At 40.9% G+C, this 17,466-nt stretch overlaps 1 protein-coding gene across 1 annotated transcript in view; it reads left to right on the plus strand.

Annotated features, from left to right (window-relative positions):
* Window positions 1–17,466, plus strand: part of LIMCH1 (LIM and calponin homology domains 1) — a 173,113-nt gene that overhangs the window by 145,644 nt on the left and 10,003 nt on the right. The window contains exons 21-29 of the mRNA XM_088163311.1: window positions 5,108–5,201; window positions 7,516–7,682; window positions 8,389–8,494; window positions 10,004–10,078; window positions 10,783–10,811; window positions 11,813–11,896; window positions 13,516–13,608; window positions 14,553–14,657; window positions 16,602–16,738. Coding sequence (XP_088019437.1) covers window positions 5,108–5,201; window positions 7,516–7,682; window positions 8,389–8,494; window positions 10,004–10,078; window positions 10,783–10,811; window positions 11,813–11,896; window positions 13,516–13,608; window positions 14,553–14,657; window positions 16,602–16,738 — 890 coding nt within the window. The remainder of the gene's footprint in view (window positions 1–5,107; window positions 5,202–7,515; window positions 7,683–8,388; window positions 8,495–10,003; window positions 10,079–10,782; window positions 10,812–11,812; window positions 11,897–13,515; window positions 13,609–14,552; window positions 14,658–16,601; window positions 16,739–17,466) is intronic.

The following is a 17,466-nucleotide window of genomic DNA, read 5'->3' on the forward strand; positions in this document are numbered from 1 at the left end:
AAAATGCACTTGTTTTCTGTATCCAAGTAACACTCTCCTTCATGTTGAAAACTTCACTGATTGAACTGAGATTAAAGTATAAGCTTTCTTGTGGTTGAGGATTGTTGGCCAAGATACAGGAGAGCAGGGCTGAAATCCTGGTTTGTACATATCCGGTAAGACAAGTCTTTGTTCTTTGATTCATTATGAGAAACACTCGTAGAGTAAGTCTGTCTGTTCCAGATTGACAGCTTTGCCTTGAACCACACATGAAAAGACGCATGGAGGGCTGGGCTACCTGAAGGGAAAAAGGTGTAGGATAAAAAGTGCAAGCAGCAAAGCTTCAAAGCAGCTAGAAGGGAACTCTGCTCAGCATTTGGTTACGAACATGACATGCCTGTCTCCTGTCCTTCAGACAGCCATGTATGTTTCCGTGTCTGCCAGTGAAAGAAGCTAATTTTACAACTCAATTGAGCAGTAATAACTCCAATGACTATCAGGAATACTTCACACTTTCTTGCAACATTTTCAAGACTTCTCCGTCAGTTACTGATTACCCTAATCTTTTGTTGTAAATAGCTGGCCTGAGTATAGCATTATGTAGCTGGCAGATGATTTAAGCTGTTGAAGCAGTGTTCTGGCTGTAGTACTATATCTGGCATAGCATGCAAGAAACTAAGCTGTGGCTGCCCAGGGTTATGCCATCATTACCACTCATGTCAGCTGCCAACATTAATTTTGATGAGGAAATTTTTGTACAAAAATTTTGAACTCAATGATTTGTATAGAATTCGAATCACAGAAGTTTTGTGATTTGTCAGACAATTTCTACATGTGGCTATTGATGTTGCAATCAATTTCATTCCTGAATGGTTTTACAGAATTTAAATTGTAGTTTTAATCTGATTCTTTCTGATATTTCTGCATTCTCACTGATTCTAGACATCTTGTTTTGTCCTGTTTTCATAGAAAGCGCAATAACAATATTTCACATGATTTTGTGTGCAAGCAGTGTTAACTGAGCTATGTTCCGATTTAATTTACAAAAAGGATTAATAAAGTTCTACTCTAACTTCCTTTGGAGTTTGTATTCTTGTAGAAGTTGTGATACTCTGTGTGTTAGGTATTTCTCATTATTACATTTTTAGGGTTTTATTAAGGGTGTAAAATTCAGCCACAGCAGTAGCCAATATGGCCATTTCTGGCTTGTACGATCCTAAAAAAATACTTGGACTGATATCCTAGTTTATGTGATTAAAATCCTGTCTGCAAAAACTGAACTAATTAATTTTCATGCCTAATAGGTGTTTGGGAACACTATATGCTTGTGCTTGTGTGCTTGTGTCTTTGTTAAATGGATACTTTGTTTAGGAGAACACCAGTGTTGCTTTGTCCTCTCTACTGATGTGCTCATAACCACAGCTGCCATCACAATATTTAACTTTCCATCATGAATTAAGGCTAAATCATAAATGGGGAAGCTTGCTTTAATTCCTGGACATCCAGATGCATGGGGTAATAAAAGCACCTATCCAAGTAGACAGCATTCTTAAGTTTTTAGAAGTTTTAATAGGACAGTCTCAACACCAGCCTTATGTGTGGGCAGAGATAATCACAGCCCCCATGCACTGAGGTTTTTCATGCTCCTCTTGAAGGCTTCATTGCCTGTGCTGGTGTTGTGTGACCTTCCCTCACAGGCACCTGCAGCATTCCTGTGTTTGGAATGGCTCTGTGCCCTGCAGCAAGAGACCTCTGCCCACACAAACATATGACACAAGGGTGCTGAGAGGCTACCTCAGTCTTCATCCTAAGGCATGAGATCTCCTCAAAGATCTGAAGCACCTCAGAAATGTCACTCACTAGGTTAGTGAGTCTTTCAGTCAAAATACAGTCCAAATTACAGGTGTAATGAAATGTTTTTAAGCCTTTTTTTAAGTTCAGTGATAACATCATCATTTGATTACAAATATTTATGAAATGTGAAGCATGATAGCCTGCAGTAGAAAAGATATTTTATCAATTGTATCAGCACAAGAATTTTCTTAGGTGTATCATATACCTATGGATAAAATACTAGATAATAGTGCATTAACTTGATATTATAAATAGAATTAAATTTAGTGGAAATAAGAGAGTTCCCCAGTGAAGTTGACTTAATTTTTTTATAAATTAGTTATTAATGAGTTTTATATTTTTAGCTGTATGTCACTAGCATTTAATTGCTCAGCAGAGGGAGGAGAAAGAGTCAAGTCTCGTGAGCAGGAACAAAACTTCTGCAGCATGCCATTGGAAAGTCAATTTTCCTGCAGCAAGTAGTAGCTCTTTTTTTCTATAAATAACATTTATATCTATACCTAGTTCAACCTCCTGAATATAGGTTATGGGTAGGTTTAGTTATTGTGCTTGTGCAGGACAGCTGCATGACAGCACTGTGTTTAGGTTCCAGAGGTCATACAAGTGCATTGTGTCTGTGCATCATGCATCACTGCAACATTCACTGAGCAACACTGAATTTTAGCTCCTCTGGGAGGCCATTGTGGCTGTGCTCTTTCTCCAGCAGCAGCTGACATCAGCAACTGACCTTAGGTATAACAGTTTAACACTTCCTCTATTGGCCCTGGGAATATTACAGTTTATAGCTTTAAAACCCCTGAGGCTGAAATTAAGGTTGAAGGTATTTATTTATTTCAATTTTTCAATTTGGACACCTCCTTTTTGAGAGTGGAGGGTGAATTCCATTATTTTACCAAATTGTTATCAATCTAAATATTAATAATTGAATCTACAACAATTTCTTTGGAAGGTTTGTGGTTTGGACCAGTGGGTGTGGATCCTCCTGTTTTTTCCTGTGAAAACTACCTTGTTTAGGGCAAATCCTGAGCTCTCAATAATAGCCTTTTGTATAGGCTTAACAGAGTTTTGTAGGTTGTAGAATGACATAGAATAATTCAGGTTGTAGATCTCTAGCTGAATCTGCTGCTTAAAACAGGATCAGATGAGACCAGAACAGGTCACTAAGGGCTTGATCATTCAAATCCTGAAAACCTTTGAGGACAAATATGGCACGACCTGTATGGCGAACCTGTTGCACTGGCCAGCCTGTCCTCATGCAGAAAAGAAATGCTTATTTCTGCTTTAAGCAAGGTTGGGAAGGATTTCCTGTAGCTTCTCCCCGGCCACTGTTTTTACAGGAGCCAGAACTGAGGCTGAAGGGGAAATTTTCTTTAATTGCAGCAGAATTCTGCTGGGGCTTTTGCAATGAAAACTCTCAGTGACACACCAGGCTGGTGTCCAGATGAAGTGGGGAGAGAGAGGTGGGTTATATGAAGGAAAAGAGCAACTAAGTGGCAAGAGATAAACCTCTGGGGTACAGGACTTGCAGTCTTTGGAGCATGTCACTGGGGCTGGGCCTGTGCCTCATGTCCACTGACCATCCATCCTGAGAGTGTGTGAGACATGGAGGGAGAGATCTGTGCTTTCTTCACTCTTGGTATAGCTGCGTTCACAGGTGGATGTGGTAGGGAGGAAGTCCTGAAACTTTCCATGTTACCTCTTTAGAGACTCTTATTTCACTTTCTGCCTCATCCAGTTCAAGAGCTGCTTTTAGGCAGGTGGGAGATGTGTCTCCATGTCTTGTCTGAGGCAGAGGCTGAGGATGCCAGAGGTGAGGGTGCCCTGGAAAGTGGCGGCAGTGGCGAGGATGGCAGGCAGCCAGCCCCAGCAAGCGCTGCCACTTCTAGAGACTGTGGCTGTGATCTGGCGCCTGTCCTGCTGAGAAGTGGCAGCACAGCACAGCCCTTGGCAGCTGCAGGCCCCTTCTCCTGTTCCCAGCACTGCTGGCTGCCTGCTGGGCTTGCCTGGGTCCCTGGCCCTAGCCATGGCTCCATACCAGTCTGCACCATTTCCTTGCAGGGCATCTTCCTAGACATGTTCCTGCCCTTCTTGAGAGCATGTCTCCCTCCAGGGAGGAGACAAGGCAGGGATTCAAAAGCTTTGCCAGAAGTAAAGTTCCCTGGAGCTCTGTGGTGTGCCCACAGGTGTTGACATCCTGTTGGCATTGCCAGCATATGTCTCCAATTATAGAGCTGTGAGAGCCCAGGTCTGCTTTTCATGGGGCTCATTCAGATAAGGGGCTATAGGCTCATGTGTGTCTGCAGGAATAGGAAACAGGATCCATACAGAAGGTGGAGGTCTGATTCCTGCCTGCAGAAAAGAGGAAATTTCATCAGATTTCCTCCTTCGCAGCTATTAAGAAGATGGAGGAGTGGGAGGAGGACAGGAAAGAGAGTCTACAATAGGCTATTTCTGAAATATGTTACTTTTTATTTCTAAAAGTAGTCTGCATCGTTTATTTTCCTCCATTGAATGTGCCATTTTCTAGATCTTGGATGCATTAGAAGCACTAGCTATCAGCAATGGCTGATAGCTTTGCTGCAGATTTTTCTTGATTTGCCTTTTGGAAATGCAGGTGTATGGTGGAAGCTGCTGAATAGATAAGCTGAAGTGTTACCCTTGTTTTGACTGTGTGGTTTTAACTCTGCAACAGCCTTGTCCAGGTCAGGAAACTTGCTTTTCAAAGGCATTTAAAATATTGGCTTAATACAGTCTCACCATATTTTTTCAGTCGCCTCTTAATAGTGTTTCAAGTATTCCATTGCTTCTAATACCGACTCTGGCTTTTCCCTTCAGATAACAGATTGTTTAGACAACCGTGAAATAAAGGAAGTATTTAATTACTTTGCCACTTTCCAAACCCTAGTATGTGCTATCTATTCACTAATGCATATGTTTTTGTGTTATTCTGGAAGGGGAAACTAGGGGTGAAATGTATGCTTATCTCCAGCTAACACAATCCAAGATATCCTACAGTTTTCAAAGCTTGTAGGAGCTATTCCAAACCAACCACATTAATGCCTGGTGATGAGCGATTTGAAAAGGAGATTAAAGCACGGCCATTCAATGCCCAAACGGGCACATATTGCTCTGAAACATTCTCCCCAACGCCCTGCTGAGCTCCACACTGATGTGGTTCAAACACACTACAAAGGAGCAGCAAGCACTGCCTTGAGGAACTAGCACATACTTTTATTTCCACCATACTCACTCCGTGCTGTGTTCCTCTCTCCAGGCCTCCCCGGTGGAATTGGATGGAGCTGACAGCCTGCAAGCCGAGCCCAGCCCCAGCAGTGAGGCACCTGCTCCCCTGGAGTGCCCATCCCCAGGTGGGTGTGCTGCTGCCCTCGCCCCTGCCCTTGCCCTTCCTCTTTTGGGCCCAGATTGAGGCACAGCCTGTGGCAGGAATCTGCTAGGAGCATCACCAGCAGCACCAACAAGGCTCATTAGAAATGCTGCAAATGTCAGTAATCTTGACACAAAATGAAATTGTATGTCGTCAGAACAGTCATTCGCTGTAGCAACCTTCCAGGGGATGTGTTAGAGCCCCTGTGGCAGGAGGTTTTTTGGGTGCAGCTGGACAGGGGGATAGATAATCTCCTCGAGGCTCCCTTTCCCACAGAAGGAAGGACTAGATGGTCTGTTGAGGTCCCTTCCAGCCTGAGCTGTTCTGTCATTCTGTGATTGAAGGGACATACCTGAGTTGTCCACTTGGCCATTTGCGCAAGTGAAAAGCCGGTGCCACAGCATGCTGTAACCAGAAAGTAAAAAAGGCAGAAGCTCCCAGTCAGTAACAGTTTCTGTTTGACACATTTTTTCCTCCAAAGACATTAACGAATGGGGAGAAAGAGTAAGAAGGGGCACTTGAGTCCCCTTACGGGCTTTAAATGGACAGTATTGTGCAGACTCCTAATTTTCTGCCTTAAAGTCTTTATGCATGATTCCTAATCTGGGGAAAGGAATTTGCTAGTAGAATTTTAAGCTGTTTTCCTCAAAAGTGTGTTTCTGAAACACTGTCTTTGAGTAGGTACTTTATTTTCTGTATGCTTTTATACTAAGTTCATGGTATTTTTTTGTTCATTTTTTAAAATGGGTCTATCAAAGTTCAGCTTGGTATGGGTAAGTAAAAAGTACTATGTCAAGTAGGTGTATAAATGAGATCTCTGGTTGTCGTTGGTATGTAAGCATAATGCTCCTATTTGTTTGGGATAAATATGACTTAAACAATTGAGCTTTGCCCTCAAACATCAATGAGGTACCATTCCCCAAAGATTAGAAGCACATGAGCTGTTAGCAAGGGCTCATTAGCTGCCTTAATTACTTTGGCTCCTAGATGCCAAAGTACATAGTTAAATTTTGAATTGCATCTGACAGGTAATGTAGAAGGTGCAGTCTTGTAATGAAATGACCAAATTCTTCTCCCAAGAGTCAACAGTGATGAGCTGGTGGTGTCTACAAATCACAAAGCCATCTTGGCTTCAGGTCCCCAGCTGTCAGAAATGCTAAATCTCAAGTATTGACAGCAAATTTTAACATCATCTGGCAAGGAAAACTGAGACAGCATTGCAAAAATCAAAATTATAAAGTAACATGGAGTTTTCATTATGTCTGCTTTGGAGGGATAGATGGGGTCCAAACTCTGTGCACTTCTTGTAAGCAACTTCCTCTGCTGTTCAGTAAAAGCCAGACACTTCCATGCTGTGGCCCCTGTGCTACTAATGATGGGGGAATGGCTCCAGAGGAGGGTGCATTGCCTTGGCAGCAGCAGCTCTTGTCTCTGCTTGTGTCCACAGTCTTAGTGGAGCAATAGGCTGCTTCTCTTTCTTAGCTTACTCTCCCAGCCTATCAGAGAGGTATATTCAGAAGCTGCCAATGCTGCTGTGGTTGGAAAAGGGACAGGATCTGAAGTTTTTGCTTTAGGAGGTTGGACAGATGTTTAGGTGCTTATTCAGTGCCTGAGGTGCTGGCGACTGCTCTGCTTCTAGTGGTGGTATCAGCCATCAGCAGTTCAGCTGTCACAGTCAGCTGTAGACCTGTGTGTTTCTAGTATCTTGTCCCAGAAACCAGCATCAGCTAGTTGGGTTTCTTTAAGAATTAGAAGACAACTAGGTTATCCCAGTCTAATGCTTCCTTTTAGCAGTTTGTTGTCTGATGCTTAACTGATTGTCAGTGGAAGTGGTAGGTTTAGTGAAAATAGGCAAATATTCTCCAGTGCTGACACAAACCATGTCATATAGCTACTTATCTTTGTAACATCTTAGGGTAGGATTCACCACACAACTTCAGTAAAGCTGTCTTAGTTCAGTAGGCCCATTGTAGGTTACAGCTCATCTCAGCCAGAGGAGTGTCTGAAATAAAAGTTTGTGTGACTCTTTCCCAAGGACTTCTTCTCTGTTTTTGTTGACCATGAAGAATGCCCCATGATGCCCAAGTCAAGTGTAAGCACATAAATTTTGATAGGTGAATTTCATTCTTTGAGTCTTGTCTTCTCTGAGAGATAATTTTTTCCTGTTTTTTTTTCAAAACATCCAGTGAATGTGCCCACAGTATATCCAGTAAGAAATTGGACTGTAAGAAATAGGTGTATTTTATTTGAAAAAATACCTTAACCTTGCAACATTCTCTCTTATATATGTGGATTAGATTTAGATCAAAAGCAATTCAAGTCAACTGCAACTTGTGCCAGCCCTGTTGTGAAGAGATTTCTTCCTAGTCCTGTCCCTTCAGAGGAAACTGCTTCAAGCAAGAAAGACGTGAAGAAAGCTGAAATAGAGCAACAGAAGGAAGCAGAACTCCCTCCTACACAAGAGGTATGTACAGGCAAGAAAAAGAGGGAGTGGAAAACAAACAAAACAAAGAAAAAAAAACCAAAACCACCCCAAACAAACAAAAAAAATTTGGAAAAAAGGAGAAAGATCTTACATAGAAGTGTTTATTGTGCAAATTGTTGTTTTTCTCCATAAAACATCACTTCAGGCTTTCATTCAAAACATGTCCCTGAAGGACAGAGTCAACTGCCAAATCCTGCAGTCATCAGAGAGTTCTCCCTCAAAAGGAACTCAACAGTTCTGCTGTTGAGCATTTGAACCTGTAACCTGATGAGACTAGAAATGAGAACTTTACCTACAAACCCCAGTCCCACCACCTGTTGATAGGGCAGAGTATCCAGAAGGTGTAGACAATGGAATTATCCTCTTAGCCCTCTTGAAGTGCTGAACAAGTGCTGATGATGGCAGAGGTGACAATAAGTTGTGACCATACTGCTCTTTTGGGTTAGTTAGATGTTGGTTTGTTAGATGCTGTTAGAGGACTGACTTTGTTGTGCTGGGCAGTGTGAATGCCCACAGGAAACCAATTACTTACAGGACTTCAGTACTGCAACTCCCTGTTGGCATTCTGGAGATAGAGGCTTCATCTTTGAAAATATTTTTTCGGAAAATAAGTAGAAAGAGTTTAAGCCTTTGATTGAACCTGTTGCTTTTTAATTCTGTTTTCTGCTCCCAAATGTCTGAACAGGTGATTAAAGCAAAAGCCCTGGAAGAAAAGGGGAGTGTAGTGCTGCCATTTTTAAAGAAACTACCCGAAACCAGCCAAGTTACTCTGCATAACTCTGGTCTGCAAGGTGAGAAAAAAGCTTTTGGAAAACTCAGCAGACAGTAGTTAAATATGGGCATGTGGTGTTCAGGGAGATAGGCCTAATCCATGACTTGGACGGTTTTGGAGCTAAAACATTTATTTTCTAGTTTCATTGACTGATATTGGTAGTGTGGCTTCAGTGATGAAAAGGACTCTTCTGGCTATTCCTCTTAAACACAACAGCAGAAATTTGACACAGCAGAGGGAGAGCCCTATCTTGCATTTACCTGGCCTGGCAGTAAAAGCTGTATTATGTCAATGAGTATTACGTATTGCTGCTCATAGATGAAAATGACTCAGTGATTGGCTTTATCTCACGATAAAAATTTCTGGAGATAAATTCTGCACTCAGCTGCTTTTGTGGAGCTCCTTGTGTAGATGAACAATACAAATATCTGGCCACATCTGTAAATTTGACCACTGCCCAAAACATTCTGCGTTCTTGCAATGCAGAACCCGTTTTTTCCCTTGCCTTCATGACAAAGTTTTGCTTGAGATGATAATATTTGATTTTATATTTATTTTAAATATACATATATGTAGGTATTGTGGAAGAAAGAGAGAAAAATCAACGGAGGTTTTTTTCTCCATAAGAACTTCCTAGGTTGTTAACCTATAGACAATATAGTGATTAGCCTTATGTTTTCAAGGTTAAAACTACTGAAGGTGATCCACTTTGAAAAAAAACTGAAGAGAGATTTTTTACAAAGCCATGTAGTGATAGGACAAGGAATAAAAACTTTAACCTGAAAGAAGGTAGATTTAGATTAGATATTAGAAAGAAATTCTTTACGATGAGTGTGGTGAGGCACTAGAACGGGTTTCATAGAGAAGTTGGGGATATCCCATCCCTGGAAGCATTCAAAGCTAGTCTGGATGGAGCTTTGAGCAATCCAATCCAGTGGAAACTGTCCCAGTCCATGGCAGGGGGAATTGAAACTTGATGATCTTTAAGGTTCATTCCAACCCAAACCACTCTATGATTGTCTAAAAGGAATGGAATTCTCACTTTTTTTTTAGTGGGTAGGTGCTACCCAAGCAGACTTTATGAATAGTATAATTTTATGTTAAGCAAATCAAACCAAATATCAAGCAACTGATTGTAGGTCTCTTGTCCTGTCACTTTTCTGACTGGCGCTGAAACACTTGGCTGCACTCTAGTGTTCACAGCATATAAAGCACCTAAAGGCTCACAAAATCCTTTAAAACCTGTATCTGCAATAAGAATTAATGGAAGCATCGTGCAAAGACTCGAAAGGGTGGCTGCCCTTGCATCATGTGCTAGAGCTCTCATGTAAGTTCAGGTGCCATGTTGCAAAAGTAGCATTTAAATACAGGCAGTCCGTGTGATCTTCAGATCCGGTGTCAATTAGCTGCCGTGGGCCAAAGCGACTGTAGACAAATCCCTCTCGTGGCCAAGGCGGCTCAGGCCTGAGTCTGTCATCACCTTTTCACCACACTGTTTCTTGTTTTGTCTCCGTGCCATTGCCTGCAGAGCCGCCCCGCGGGGCCGTGGTTCCCCTTAGGGTCCGCAACCACTGGCGGCGCTCACAGTTTTTCTCGCAGTCAGGTAAATGCGGCGCCGAGAACAGCTCCAGCCCTTCTGCTGCTCCAGCCACAGGTGTCTTCGGACACGGGGCTGGGGTGACAGCTGATGATCACGGGCACTTGTTCTACCTCTTGCTTTCGTAGAAAATAATCTATTCCTGCTGCACAGTTGACAAAGAGCTGTTGGGTTGCACATTGTTGTGATGCTCTGGTTTCAGGCACCCAAAAGAAATCCCTTGCCTATAAATACCTTTTTCTTGGTTTCTTTAAATCAGTCTAATTTTCAAAGACATTTGGATAGAAAATGGCAATGGTTCTCTTCGTAACTGTGGCTCTTGAATAGCGTAGTCCCATCCTTTTAGCATTGCTGTACTTTTTCCTTCCTTGCACTGAATCATGAAGGGAAAAGTAGATCAAGGTAGGTAAGACTCAGTGTCTGAACACTGCTAACATCTGTGGCCAGAAGTAGACGGCATTAGCTAGTGGTAGAGTAGAACCTGATATTAGTTAATATTGTGCTCCTATATACCCAGTAGTTTTGTTGGTGATGGGTGTAATCTGGTCTTCTGATTTATTTGTTTGCAATTAGTCCTTGCATTTGGTTGTGGGAGTAAACAGGAAACTAACATGAAGCTCTTATACAGATACAATGTAGATTTATTTACAGGTTGACGAAATTTTGCTATGTTAAATTTAATCTTTCATTGTTCTGGGTTTTTTTAATAGCTGATTCTGATACTGGTGATAAATCAAATGTGAGTACCATTTTTATATTATTGTTTGGTTTAGCAATTTGTGTTTAGCAGAAATTATTTTTTATGCAAACTGTCTTGTAACATCCCTAAATCAGTATGAGAATTTTTTCTCGTGGGCATGTGAGAGGAAAAGTACAACTCAAATCAAGGCATTGTCTGTATCTGGAATTCATGCATTTTCCTCTTATCTGGAGCTAGCTATACAGTATTTGGTTGCTGGAGCCACTAAAGCTTCACAATCTCTAAATAATATGTAATTCTAAATTATCCATTGTATTTTAAATGCATAGAAATGAAAGGACTTCACAATTCTACTGTTTCCTCAATGAAACAAAAAACCCCAACACACCACAAATTCTACTCTGAAGTACACAGTATTTCACATTCTGTTTATAATATAGAAATAGACATACTCCTCCTATGAGATTCAAATACTGCTTGTAGTGGAAAGGGATATGACAGCAACTATCTAAACTTGCCCTTGACTATAAGGATTTTAAACATATCATGTAATAGGATCCTTAGTGAAATCTGAGGATTTATTTAATTATGGATAAAAATTCAAAGCAAGGCTACAGGCTGTTGTGTTGGCAGACATAAAATGAGAGAATATTTTTTACAACCTAAAATTGCTTTTCATATTGTAAAGAAGATTATAGAGAAGCAAAATATGTATGTTCTTTAAATTTGAGTCCCTGGAGGTGGCTCTGTTCAGTGATGCTTAGAGCTTTCTCTAAGACCTTTTCCCCCCCTTCAGCTGAAGTTTCCCAAGACTTTCTTTGCAAACCAAATGATTCTTTTATCATGTGGCTACAAATGGGCAATCCCAAGTGTCAGTGAAGCCAAGGATATTGTCTGCTAACTGACAGAACCCTTATCTAGTTCTCAATTTCCCATTGTAACATCACTGGCAGGGCTTAATCAGGCCCAGTGCAGTTTTCTCTGGTAGCCATGTGAAGTGCAGTGTCACAGTCTAATAGCTTGGTTTTCCTTCATGTAAGCGTTTCAATTTTTGGGCCTGGGATCCAGAAGAAGAGCGAAAGCGTCAGGAAAGGTGGCAGCATGAGCAAGAACGCTTGCTTCAGGTAGGGAAGAAACTGTGTGTCTTCCACTGTGTGGTTCAGCTGTTGAATTGTCCCTTTGGACAAAAGTTGGGAATTTTGTGTCATGATTTCCACATCCTCTGTGGATGCTTGAGCAAATTCTGTGGCAGTTGAGTGATAAATGAGCACACACACACGTTCTCTGTGATTTAGGCACTCTCATGTCTTCCCTTCCCCACTCCATGGAAAGACCAGAAGAACTTGGTCTTGCAATCCAGTGCAGAGTTAAACCAAATGTGTAGGTTCTCAATTATATTTAAATTATGCTGAGCACAGACTGCAAAACACTTATTTACTTGGAGCCTCTTTGTCAAGACTGACAATTTGCTAACTCTGATGCTTATGCAACTCTTCTTTAAAATTATGGTCTTAATAGCTTTTTTGTGGAATTCTGCTTTGTTCACAGGTTTTTCTTGGAAAATATCAAGCTAAATTTGGATATGAAAGGACTTGGGTTTGAGGGGGTTTTGTGAGAGAGGCAAACATCTTCAAGACAACCATTAGTTTTGCCTAGTGGTAGAGTAAACTCTAATAAAAGTTCTATGTTTGTGTCCTAGTTGGAAGAAATGCAGTGGACATGAGAACCTGAATTTCCCAGTTAGTCAGGAGTGTCTCTTGAAACTGTGACTAGCTTTGATCCCAAAGTAATCATATCTTTGTTCCATGCAACAGAAGAGCAACTGTCAAAGGATGGAGAACAATAAAATGGGGTTTTTTAATCCTTTAAGAAGAGCTTGTGCACCTCTATGCTTTCTTGTGATCATCTAATTTTGCACCTCTTAAAATGGTGTAAAATAATCATAATTATTTTTCTGGCACATGTGAGTGCTCTCTCAATAGTAAATGCTTCTCTTCTGGATTAGGCAGATGTAGTTACCAATCTGAACAGATATTGGAACGGGTGTAAGAGGGAAATGGAAATCACCATTCCTCTCCATATTCAAACCAGTTCTGGCAAACAATTTTAAACACCTCTTTGAGATAATTTTTTGTGCAAAACTCTGTGAAAACAATTCTTAAAAACCATCCTTTCAAGGAAGAAAATAAGCTATTTAGCTAGTTATAAACTTTCTCTCTTCAAACCTTTACACACTATTCATTTATCTTTTAAACTTGCATAGTTATTCATCATTCATATTGGCATATCTCTTAAATTAGTACCAGTATCTGCAAAACTTGCTTATTTATATTCTACTTTGCTGAAGTTTTTAAAGTACAACCATTGTCTCAGTGTTTCAGGATTTGTGAAACATTTTTGAAACTTAATACAGTGAGATAAGCAAAGAATTATTAAAATTTTTGAGCATAAACCTAATTTCTGACCACAGTTTTTAAAAATTCTAAGAAATTAAACTTCTTCTAATGTGTGAAAAATTCCTTGAAGTTTGAAGGTGTTAAATGTAAGTCCTAGAAAAAAATGGGCAAAGTGACAAAAAAGCTTTTTTTTTTACATCCGTGGATTTTCTAATTTTTATTCTTTTATTTCATCCTATTTCTGATTAAAACACTCTTAGCAAATTCATTCTTGCTGTGGAGATACTACAGAATTGACGCTTAATACTGAATGCTCTGAATTTACCTGCATTTGTATCCATGTACAGGAGAAGTATCAGAAGGAGCAGTGCAAGCTGAAAGAGGAATGGGAAAAGGCCCAGAGAGAAGTTGAAGAGGAAGAGCGTAGATACTATGAGGAGGTATAAGGCTCAGAGGAGGAAATTGTTTTTTGGTTGTTTTTTTAATATATTTAAATGCACCCACTTATGTAACAAAAAAATCATCCCATACCTAGATTAATTAATGAAAATCCTCTTCAAGGCTGAATTCTGAGGAGGATTGTTTCTCTTAAACACTGCCATAGATGTTGAGGAAAAATATTTAAATATTTGGACAGGTATCCTCAGCACCTCCGCATAGGTGGAGGTGTCTAATTGCTGTGCAAGTCTGGGTGAGTCAGTACAGCTAAGTCTGGGCATGCTCAGACTTCCCTGCGGGGGCAGAGCCCTGTGTATTTTGGCATATACTTGGTGCCTAGACTTGGTAGAACTCCAGATGAAATTGTTTTCTGCCTTGGGTTTGATCATGGACGTATTTTGTAACTGGCCTTTAAATAAAATCCACAGATATTCAAAGCTTGCAGTTGTGGAATATTAGCAATCTATAAGATAGTGGTTTTCTTCTGTTTTATGTGGGTCATTATTGCAGGAAACTGAAAAATATTTATAAGTTTGTCTACGCATTATATAAATTGATGGTTTCTCATCTGTGCTTGAGGTACATACTTGTGGTCTAAACAAGAATTTTTTTCAGCATTCAGGATAAGTTTCTCATTACCAAGGGTAATTTCATACTTTTATATTAAACTAAATACACTGGCGCTTTGTGAAACAGTGGTTCCATGCAAGTGAAATATTCTTTTCTGTTTCGGAAATTCCATCTCAGTGGTAAAAGGAATGGAAGTGCAAAACTTTGAAGAAAATTAAAAATTGAAGTGTTACCATTATTCTTGGTACCATAAGTTCTTATCTAACCATCTAAATATGGCACATAGCTAAATCTTGTTTTTCTTATGTGTTTCATAAACTCATAGTTTACATTCTGTATTTTTAACCGCCACTGTCTCCTGATCGTCTTTCTTTAGGAACGCAAGATAATTGAGGATACTGTAGTTCCATTCATTGTTTCTTCAAACTCTGCTGAGCTCCTCTCATCTTCTTCCTCTACCACTGAAGGAAACAAGACAGTGGTGAGTTTCTCATGGAGTAGTAAGGCACTGAAGAGCAAGCTGTCTTCAGTGCAAAGCTTAATCCTTTGCTAAAGGCTGTCAAAGTCTGGGAGCAGTAAGAGTAAGAGTATTCTCTGAGTCCCTTTTCTAACTGGTGATATCTCGGAGTGCTATAACTTACAGATTTTCACAACTGAATAGCTGTATTCCCAAGCAAACTTCTACCATCCTATTTTCAACTAGAGCAGAGAATGATACTTTCTTTCTACAGCCACCTCTGTTCTTTAACCAGTGCTGTGAAACTTTAATTATCTTCCAAAGCCAACAAAATCTTGAGTGGTTTCCCTGAATCCAAAATTTTGAGTGTAAAATAGTACTTTATATATATATATCAGATGAGACTGAATCCTACCTCCCCAGTTCTCCTCCTTTTCTCTCCCATCATCCCTCCTAGAAAGCAGCGAAACAACTCTCTATGCTTGGTTTTTTTTTTACTCATGCAGCACAGAATGTTTAATTCAATGCATCTAGCATCTGATTAGTGTTTGCAGAGATCAGAGAATGACACCCCAGGTATGAGCACGGTTGAGTAAATATGGGATTCACAGACATAATTTTCTCTTGCCTAAGGCACCTGCACCCAGTCATCTGCCATTTTCCATTCAACTTCAAGATTAGGAGTACTGTATCATTTGGTTCTCCTCTCACTCTTCCTGCCCTCGTGTTCTCACTCATCCTGTGAGTGAGAACAGGGCATCAGCCATGGCAAATTTTCTACATGGCTGTGTAGCAGTAACTTCCTTAGTGGAATTGCTTATGCCAGTCAGGACCCTGCTTGCACCCAGAAGTGAAGGATCTCATGCATTGCTTACTCAAGCTCCCCAAGTCAGATAGGAACCACTCCTGTTCTGCTTTGGAAGTAGTACTGTGTTGGCTGCTAGGTGGTGCATGGAGATCCAATGCTCCAGACCCAGGAAGCCAGCAGCCTTCCCAGAGAGAGAGTCCCACAAGGGACAGCCTTCTAGGGGGTCTTCTGGCAGGTCTCCTAGCTACCAGATAAACCTCAGCAAGTGGTGGCAGTGGCCACAAGTAATCAGCTCAGTGATTTCAGCTCTGCTTGCAAGGCTATGCCAGGCTGACTCAGGGACAGAGAGACAGGAGCGTCGTATGGAGATTCCACAGAGATTCCTTTATTATCCAGCAGCTCTGTGAAGGGAGCCAGGGACGGCAGCTCCCTAAAGAACTGGGGGGAAAACTGGGTTTTTTATGGGGGAAAGCAAGGGTGGTACCAAGGGGGAAAGACCAATGGGTTACAAAGGATTAACATGGGTACTAGGGCATGGTGGGATAACAGAAGCTTTTCGGGAATAACTAACCATGATAAAAAAGGTGTGCCAACCTAAGGAGCATCCTTCCAGGAGGGTTGAGATAAGCTAATCACAGCCCATTCAAGGGACATCCCATTCAAGGGACATCCCTGCAGGGCAAGGCTGCAGGTGGAGCCGTGGCAGGCCCATGGGCCTCCACAGTACTGGTGTTGCCTTTGAGGATGCCCAGGGCATGTGAGCAATGCTTTGCTCCCAGGCAGTGACAATAAGCTGGTCACTCACAAAGTCTTTACAAGTCCAATGGGAGACTGTCTAGACTCTCAAAGTAATTCAAGGATTTCTGCCAAAGAGTATGTAATGGAAAGTTTTAATTTACTGTCCTTAGCCCCATAATTGGTACCTAACTTATTTCATGCTCAACTTAGTCTAACTAGTTGTTGTTTCAGCTAAAGTCTTAATTAAATCTAAAGTTAGCCTTACCAGGGCCAAATGGTTCTGCTATATAAATGTCAGATGCTCTTTTTGATAAAAAGGTGTGTCAACACAATATATCTAGAGGCAGCCTGTACTTCTCCCATGTGTGTGCTGATGCCAAATTCAAAGGGAGCTCCTTGTTCCCTCTTCATCTGTCTTCTAGAACTCAACTGATTCAAACAGCTGTCCAGGGGAGGGTAAACAAAATGAAGTTGCAAAGCAGAAAAAGGTGCTCTGGGAGCAGGACAGTATGTCATCTCTGAAAAGCATGGAAAGTGAACTCTGGCAAGAAAAGAGGAGGTATGTATTGACCCTAAGCATTTAATAACTGCATGAAGCTTTGTGTTCTGTTGGTTTCTGGGGTATCACATGTGCCCACAATTGATGCTGGAACATCAGCACTTGGTGTCCTTGATACAATATATCCTGATCAATATTCACTGGCCCCACAGACCGATGCACGTGGGGCAGTGCACAGTGCTAGTTGTGTGTATCAGAAGATTTGGCTTTTCCTTGTATGGCTTTGCCAAGAGGCTGTCACAGCAACCAGATCAGACCTTAGACATCTGTGCTCAGACACCTGTGTACATCACTACACTGTGTCTTGTGTACATTTCACAAGCCATCTGAAGGACTAAAGGAGTGGTAGTTGTTTTCACTCTGAACCTGCATGAAATTGCCTGGCTATCTCAGAAATGCCATACCCAATCTTGCCAGGTGGTGTTTAAAGTCCTGGACTTTGCTCAACTGCTAATTAACAGGTTTCACAAAAAAGAAGAGGCATCTGATTATGCTGGGCAGTGTATAGAGAACATGGATAAAAACTTTTTTCTGTCAAAGAAGCCCTTTTCCACAAATCCAAAATTATCTTCAGTACATCTAAGTGGCAGTTTGAGGTAAGCATGAAGACTTGGACTATTTGGAGACAAACTTGTTAATTCATTAAAGTTTTCTATTGCTTTGTCATTGCAAAATTGACACAATAACAAAAATATTTTTTGTAAAAAATAGACTGATATTCAAATGTC

Source organism: Sturnus vulgaris, chromosome 4 (assembly GCF_052056855.1).
Source record: "Sturnus vulgaris isolate bStuVul1 chromosome 4, bStuVul1.hap1, whole genome shotgun sequence".
NCBI lineage: Eukaryota > Metazoa > Chordata > Aves > Passeriformes > Sturnidae > Sturnus > Sturnus vulgaris.